The sequence below is a fragment of the Contarinia nasturtii genome, unplaced genomic scaffold, assembly GCF_009176525.2.
Source record: "Contarinia nasturtii isolate CC-2019 unplaced genomic scaffold, AAFC_CNas_1.1 Cnas_scaffold_3175, whole genome shotgun sequence".
Classification (NCBI taxonomy): domain Eukaryota; kingdom Metazoa; phylum Arthropoda; class Insecta; order Diptera; family Cecidomyiidae; genus Contarinia; species Contarinia nasturtii.
In genome coordinates this window covers 967,906-976,800 of record NW_022200487.1, presented here as the reverse complement: position 1 = coordinate 976,800, position 8,895 = coordinate 967,906, and the positions used below count along the sequence as shown (strand labels likewise).

Below are 8,895 nucleotides of genomic sequence, written 5' to 3'. Positions count from 1 at the left end.
TAATAAGGAAAAGACTTTGGTTGAACATCTTACTTCACTTGTACTAGCTTTTCGAGTGAATGAGTGAGAATCAGGGAGCAAGACGAAGGGAAGAAGAAGAAAGCAAAACCACAATGATACTCCGGTGCCTATCGAAGCAGCAAACAAAATGTGTGAAGAACAGACAAGCATAAATCCCTTGCAAATTATTCGTGTGAAATAATTACAGAAAAAGAAAGAGTGAAATAGGGTTTTGTTATTTGTCAGATCATGTATACATCGTTGAATGTAGAAGCTTTAAGTTGTGCACAAAGTTAAAAGAAGAAGAAAAATTGAGGGCACGAGAGAACGCTGCATCCATGAGAAAACAATAAGCAATAAACTAAATGTTGAATAAAACAACCATGGAGAACATTGCGAAAAATTATTTTCGCTTTCGGAAGTAATCTGTTTTTGTTAATGGGAGTATTTGTTTGCAAGTTTTAATGGTACTGAGGAAGTAATACACCAGCCGAAATTCAGTTAGATTACACAATTGACGTTGCTTTGCAATAGTTGTGCACTTTCACATGTGAATATTATCACACTTCACAAGTTTCACGGAAAATTTCTCTGTTTAACGCTCCCTCACGTAATGTAATCGTTCAAATGATGCTCCGAAGTCTTAATGGACCGATTGAAAATTAATGCAGCATACTTGTCTTTTGCGATTGAAGAAAACAGATTTCAAGAATTTTACTTCTTTTCAAGTGGATTTCTTATGCTGAAGTATCATCTATTTATCAGAATACCAACATTTTCAACGACATACAGTTTCTATTTATCATGGTCCTTAATTTGGCGAAAACAGTTCATGTTTTCTTATTAAATTTGAAAGATTTATCCAGAAAAGAGTGCCGTTCATTGGAGAAGATGAAAAAAAATTAAATTCCTCTGAATATATATCGTTGCTGCGATATTGACGTATCTATTGAGTTTAAGTAGTGATTTACCATCAAGCTGAGCATGATACAGTAGAAAAATAACACGTTCAGCTGCCTTCTTAATTTCATCCTTGAGTTTAACGATGCGCTCTTCTTTGCATTCTGTCAAGTAGTTCTGCAGTGCAACTACTTCTTCCGTTTCTTTCGGTCGTTCACCGGCACACATCGACATCTCTTCGAATTCATCGCAAATACTGGGAAAAGAAATGGAGAAAAACAACAACACTGATAAGTTAAAATCAACACATCTTCGTACACTGACAACGTATTTTCGAAACAAAATTAATTGCGATACGATTTCATTTTTGTCTGGAAACTTTAAATTCAGCTTCTTGAATTATTTATTGATCGATAAAGTTCTCGTATCGACAAATATCATTCTGTGTTCAATGTGTTTACGTACCGTCGATTTTCTTTTTGATTCAACGCCTTGAAGTAATCGGTAACAATATTTTTGATTTCATGCAGCAGCGTAATAATGACTTTGTTTAAACAACGACAATCTAACATAAACAAATTCAATGCAACATAATCGGCAAGGAAGAAACTTTCATCAATAACAGCATCCACTTTTTCCATGAACGAAATGAATTTCTACGTATGCGATAGAGAGCGAGAGAAAAAAATAGAAATTAATTTTGAAATAAATTGCTTCTTCGTTTTTAAACGATCATTGAAACATAATTGAAAATGGCAATTGTCAGTGGAAATTTGATTTGTTTCCATTGAATGCGCTAATTTAATTGGCATTTTTTTCCACTATTTTTCTCACAAACTGTGTTCAAGCGGCAATAGTATTCAGTTTTACCGGCAATTTCGGAATTAGGTCCTGCTCGAAAATACGCTCTGTCATCAATTTAATTTTATCGGACAATAATGAAGAATAATACGTATAAATTGGATAGAGGTATATTCTTGGTCCCGGTTGATTCACCTCTACAATTTCGCGTACATTCTCATACAGTCGCAACATATCGACATGACTCTCATCGATAACATGCAATTGGCCAAATTGTTCAGCATCTAAAACACGTATTGAATTGTCATTTATGCAGACAGACAGAGAGACGACAAAAAAAATCAATATCAGTATTTTATTTTTGTAAAAAAAAAAAAAATTAACACACTGATTAATTGAAACTCAGAACCGACAAAACGAAATACCGACTCGTTTAAATTGCAATTCGAAGTGAATTTATTTTTAATTAGAATTTTATTGATGAGACACTAGTCAAAACCATTCAAAAAAAGCTCAGTCTCTTACATACTAAAATGTGACTGATTACCTTGTGACATATAATATTCAAGACGCGGAATATTGTAACCAACCCGAAGAATTTCTTTAAAATAACTGACAAATAGTTCGGGTAGTTCTTCAATGTACGGCTTGATAAATAGCTTTCCGCTTTCCTTGAGCACAAACATTGATTCGCTCGTTAGACTAACGGTTGTATTCGTCTGTAAAAATGTTAAAAATTCTCGATTATCCAATACCACGCAATTCGTTCCAATGGCATTAAATCAATTTTCAAAAATTGAATTACGCCATCCAATCGCAGAAAGCAATCATTTTAAGTATCTACAAAAGTGACAAACCTTTGGCATTGGATTATTCGACGAAATGGTTGGATCGTCTTCATCGTCATTATTATATAAATTAAAGTGGTTTTGCTTAGTTGGTGGTAAATCATGGAAATTGTCATAAAATTTTCCAACTGCCATTATATAAAGCGTCATAAATGGGCGATATATCAATTTTGGATGATTTAAATCGTATTTATCGACTTCATTTCCTTCCTGATTTTGAGTCGCGTGTATATAAGTGTCGTCAGTTTTCATTTTTTTTTTCAACAAAAATAAAAATCAAATAATTCAAATCCCACAATAAAAACAAATACCAAGTGTCAATTTAACTTTTATTATGGCGTGGCAAATACACAATTCTTTATTCTGTATTTAAAGGAATGCATATTTGCCAGAAAATATTGAAAATTCAATGGAATTTATCGTTGATATCGTCTCACCTTATAAATGATAAGAGCATTGTAAAAATGGTCAATGCTGCGTTTGATAAGTTGTTGCAAATGCTTCGACATCAGTGCATGAATACAACGGAAAAGAATAGCAGCGCGACCTCCGTCTTTTGATTTCATTGGCACCAAATTTTTCCAATAATCGATCATAGTGTCTACCAAATCAGCACATCGAGGCAACCAGTCGTTCATCAGAATCTGATAAAGAATAAAAGCACAATTCAAGAAGACATATTCAATACACGAAAAGATTACGAAAATAAAAAAGAAAAAAACGTTAGTAAATCGCATGCCCACACACACACACACACACACACACATACACTCAATGCAACTTCGGGACGAATGAAATTGCTTTCGGTTACGGGCTTAGTCTCAATGATGCCCATCGAATACACAAATAATCATATTTATATCTTGCATTGAGATGAAGTAGAAAAAGAACGAAATAAAAAATAATAATAAGGAATAGGATAAATGGGAGAAAAAAATCGGGTAGTATTTTTAAATATTTTCTCACAATGGTACATACAAGTCACTTACTTCCTCAATAACGTCATTTTCCATTCATATGAAGCAATAAAATGAGAAAAAATTCATAGCGGAAAGACTCCAAAAATTACTAACGAACAAGAACGCCCAAGTTTCCAAATCGTTCACAAAATCAATCGATGCTGAATAATATGGCATTCATATTGAATTCGATTGAATTGAATCAAAATTCAAAATCTTTGAAGTCATTTTTTCTCTGAAATGTTGTATTCATTTTCTTGAACTCAAAACACACAATAAGATTCTTTCTGATATATTTTGGTTGGCCATCTCTTGTCGGTACATTCATTCATTGTTGACTAGACAATAAGAAGCATGATTATGCCTCTTTTCCATCTGTAAGTCGGTTTTGGGTAGAAATTTCGTTTTTGCTTCTTGATTTCTACCATTGTAATACTGTCATTCATGATAATTGAAAAAGAAAATTATCCATGACGGTATTATTTTTTTTTCTATACCCTTTGCAAGAGATAAAACTTCATCGAAGAGGTATTATTTGAAACAGACTTTTTTCCATTTACTTTTTTTTGTTTTATATCATTTTTTGCACATTTCTCCGCATTTCTTTCTATTACTCGGAAATGTATGACCTATAATATTCGAAAAATCGTAAATGATTATGATTTAAATATGATGCCATTGAATTGACAAGCGTTTGTTCAGCGAATGCAAATCGCTTCTTATCATTATGTAACGTACCGATGATCGATGTTAATCTTCTCATCCATGTTTAATTTTCCTTTCATTTTCTTATATGCTAATACTTTTTTCTCATTGAAAATTATGAAAGTGATCGAGACTATTAATTTTTGTTTTACTTTAAACATCAAACAAACGAACGGCAATTTGTGGTCTTGTTGATGAAATATTTTCGTTTTATCATCTATAAGTGACATCGAGAAAAATAAAATAATTTGAGATGAAACTTTATAGCATGAGAAATGTTTTGAATCGTTGAATTTCGATTCGTGAACTTAGCTTGAATGTCCGATAATTTTCGGCTAATGGTTGAAATGTGTTCGTGTTGATAAGTCTGTTTTCCTTCTGATCACATACCCAAAACAGTTTATTTGACATTCAATTTGATACTTTTGTAAAGAATCGAAAGCCGAAAACTTTACGAAACATTAGCTACTTAACGTCAACTATTTGAATAAGTTGATTTTTCCTCACTGTTGTGAGAAATTCCAAAACATTTACACAATTAGAAAATGCCCAAGTTTCACATTGCAACATGAAACCGTACTCTTTCAAAAAGTAGACAAAAGCCGTTCCCAACGGGCAAACAAACAAGAACTCAGACGAACGAGAACTCATTGGCCAGCAACATCATGGTTTAGAAAATTTTGATGAAAGGATGCTTTTCAAAATAAACTTCAGAGGTAGATGAAACGACGTTGACAGCGGCCCTATAAACTAAGTAGAGAAACACGCAGAGAGTGAGAGACGCCAAGCTTTTGTTGCAATACCAACCGGTGTTAGCAACGCTATTGCAAGAAATGTCCAAAAGTGCCTGAAAGAAGAGAACTATTGAATAACAACCAGTTATGCAATGAATTTTTGGAATGCTATAAATAATAATTATATAGATAATAAATATATATAAAACTATATGCACTTGCGTAAATTTCGAAAGGAGCACAGAACACTGATTTCAACTTGAATATCCATTCAGAGCATTCTCGTTGTAAGCATGATGATAGAATATAAACGAAAAACTGGTTAGCATGTATGTATGTTGTATATATATACAATACATACACGTTCAGCTAGTTCATTATTCGAGTCATTAAGTTCTGTTTTGAAGAATATTCGGATGCAAAATAGATGCCGTGCATGAGAAATGCATATCGTGTGTGACACTAAATGCAAGTACATGCTATAAAATGAATATAAAGCATCTCAATGGTGCACCCACCAGACAACACATCAGCATAAGCATACATATGATAATTGTGCTCTTTAAATTTGCTGCTTTGCTAAAATTTAGTTTGAGAATAGACGTTAGAGAATGGGTGAATGTAGCCGGTGCGATATTAATTTATGCTAAGAATTTTAACAAACAAACTTCATTTTCAACACGAAATTACTTCGATTATGTCGTATTTTCGGTTCATTTCACTCAATAAAATACAGTCACTTCATATACTATATGTGACAATGTGAAAGTATTGAAGAGTATGGCTGTAAAATGTCGATGCTTTTAATTTGTGGTTTGGTTGCTTCACAAAGAATGATTTGATCACATGGTCACATTTTATCATCATCCATTCTGACTTCGGTTTGAAATTGTGGTAAATTATTCGAAAAAGAAGAACCTTTTAATATACTTACGTCTCTGGCTATCATACAGCAATTATGCACCAATTCGGTCAAAACATCAAAATGTAACGGAATTTTACTATCATAGCATTTCTTTGTATCGAACACAATGAAACTATCGTATCTGAGAAAGACACATAGAACAAAATTAATTCAATGATTCACATAAATTTCCCATTCATACTTACAGTTCATACCACAAATAATTCAACGCTTGTAAAACGGGATGGGTTACCATTAACACCTGGTTAAACAAAAACTTTCGTTATTGATATTTATGAACAAGTAATTGAACAACCAAAACTAAAATTTTGAATTGAAAATATCAATAATAATTTTTTTATGATGTGTATTTTTTGTTACAAAGTTTCACAATTCGAACTGAATGTAAAAAATATGTACAAAACACATCCTACCTGGTCCAAACGATTAGTGGCCAATTGAAAATTACATTTCCATGAAACGGGGCCACGTATCGTTGCAACAGGAAAGCTCAACAAATTTGGATCCATTTCTAGCTTTAAATGCTTTCTCTGATCCGAATAACTGTCGAATATAGCGTATTAATAATAATTATCTTATTTTGTTTGAATTAATGCAATATACTGCATAAAATTAGCTTAAGAATATACATAACATAATTATTATGTGATGATTTTCGAATTAAACATATTTTTTAAGAAATAAAAATATTCACCCACCTCAATAAAATTTTTAATGTTGACCGTTTGATAGCCATACGAAAATCTTCTTGCAAATCCAACAATAAAATAACAATCAAAATTGCTTCATTTTCCTTCACTTGATTTTTTGCATTGAACAAATAGTTCACCAGAATTAATTCACTGTTGATCTTGGGCCAAGAATTCTAGTGCAAAATAATCAATAATCTTCAAAAATCTACAATCAAATGAAAGAGAGATAAAACCGAAACATTTATACCTTTTCACGTTTAATAAATTTGTGTGCTTCTCGTAAGTAGGGTCGGTTTCGATCGATTCTCGGCAATGTTTTGATTATCAAATGCGTTGGATATCGTTCAAGCATTGTTACTGCAATCTGTAAAAGTGTTTCAATTTTTCTGGTGAACATAATATAAATCGAAACTATTTTTTAATGCTTAAAAATGCTGAACATTTGTTTAATGGTTTGTTAAAGAATGCTCTAAACAGAAGTAACAAAGTAAAGAAATGTGCTGTTAGTTAAATTGGTTTTCAATACACTGTACACTACACACTTTTTATAATGGTATGTAAATTTCTTAAATTTAAAAAGAAACATATTGGACTCAAGTTTAACGCAATCGAAAAATACCATCAGATTTTCATTGGATATTAGTTTTGTTGTTTCGTTGTCAAAAACACACTCGCCCAATTCTATTCGCATGACATCTTCCACACAATGATAATCTAATCTCTATTGAAAATACACTATAATTGTAGTGTACATAAAATTGAAAACCTTTTTATGCTGCCCCGATCTTCGTTTGGGGACTAGGTTGCGCATAAATTTTCATTGCTATTGGAGAAAGTGGAAATGGTATATAAAAAAGGTAAAACTCTCAATCGAGAAAAGGAAAAAAACATAAATAGTTTTTGAAATACGGACGCATACAATCCTTTTTCAGACAGACGCCAAAAGCTTATTCGATTGTTTGGACCCTGAAACTCGTTCATATAATATTCGGATTAACCTGTCATCCTTTTTTTCTTTTTCTCTTCGTTTTTGGCATTAGACTTTGCCACGGCACACAACCGAACAAAAGAACAAGAAAAAAAAACAGAAAAAAAGTTTATCTCAAGCAATTTTGTTACGATCAACGATTTATTTGTCGACCGACAAATTGCTGCTGCAAATAACAAAAAGGGACATAATGCAAAGAAATCAACCATATATTGAAAATAGATTCACGCAAAATGTTTGCCAAACTGGAATTTACAAAGACATGGCATTGTTTTATAATTCAACATCAATTCTCTTGAATTATTTATTTTCGATTTTTTTTTTCGAATAAATTATTTATAAAGTGGGTTAATGCAAAATGTTGTTTTTATATGGTTTATGTGTTGCTTGAATGGCGCACATATAAGATGACAAGGAAAAATGTTATTTAATGTTAGAGCAAACATTTTTTTTCTTTCAAGTAATTAAAAGAAACAAAAGTATGTGCCTTATTTAACTCGGTGGTCGATACTCATCAAACTAATATTACTAATATTCACACAAGTCAATATTTTTCCACAAAAACAACTGAAAAATTAAACTTCCTCTCTATTGAATTAACAAATTAATCTTAAACTAGATTTAGTTAGTATATGAATGAAGCGTATCACCTATTTTACGGCTTATACTAATGTCAAAAAGAACCCAAATCACTGAATGGCATGGAAATTATATGACAGTAAGTAAAGAAAAAGGCACAAGAGATTTACATGTTTGGAAAGATGGATGCTCTTTTGTTGCATGTCCAATGAAAATAATTTGATTGCTTGTTGAAGATGTAGCTCGTGTTTCTTAAGGATGTAGCATTTTTGAGCGTCTGGATCTACAGGTTGCAGACATTGCATCGCTTGAAAGATACTGATCGGGTGGTGGTGAAAAATCGTAGACAACACAACAGATTACATCAATTTTTCATTCATTCGACATCCATTGAGCGCCATTGAATCGCATAGATTTTCCGTAGATAAAACAGAAAAGTTGTCGTTTTTATACATTGCAACGACCACAGGTATTCCGTCCATCAGATTCGACACAGCATATTTTTTTTGTGCGTGCAAGAACGAGAGTTAACGAAAGAAAAAACAACAGTATCAACTTTTTTACGTTCATCCTTAGTCACTTTTTTATAACTTTTTCGAGCATAAAAATTGTGTAAAGAACCACAGTTAATATAATAGAGAAGTTTATAACCAAAAAATAAAGCAACAAGCGACTAAATCAGTCCTGGATTCTCAGAGCAAAAGATTTCCAAGGAAAAAACTCAGGTTAATTCTTTTACCGTTTTTCTTTCATTTTTAAACTAA

At 32.2% G+C, this 8,895-nt stretch overlaps 1 protein-coding gene across 1 annotated transcript in view; it reads right to left on the bottom strand.

Moving 5' to 3' along the window:
• Window positions 1–8,895, bottom strand: part of LOC116349844 (dynein heavy chain 3, axonemal) — a 29,121-nt gene that overhangs the window by 18,415 nt on the left and 1,811 nt on the right. Inside the window, exons 4-14 of the mRNA XM_031781445.1 lie at window positions 6,812–6,928; window positions 6,571–6,737; window positions 6,286–6,415; window positions 6,058–6,113; window positions 5,882–5,993; window positions 2,987–3,193; window positions 2,559–2,759; window positions 2,249–2,420; window positions 1,771–1,985; window positions 1,366–1,556; window positions 972–1,156 (exon numbers count right to left, since the gene is read on the bottom strand). Of these exons, the coding sequence (XP_031637305.1) occupies window positions 972–1,156; window positions 1,366–1,556; window positions 1,771–1,985; window positions 2,249–2,420; window positions 2,559–2,759; window positions 2,987–3,193; window positions 5,882–5,993; window positions 6,058–6,113; window positions 6,286–6,415; window positions 6,571–6,737; window positions 6,812–6,928 (1,753 nt within the window). The remainder of the gene's footprint in view (window positions 1–971; window positions 1,157–1,365; window positions 1,557–1,770; window positions 1,986–2,248; window positions 2,421–2,558; window positions 2,760–2,986; window positions 3,194–5,881; window positions 5,994–6,057; window positions 6,114–6,285; window positions 6,416–6,570; window positions 6,738–6,811; window positions 6,929–8,895) is intronic.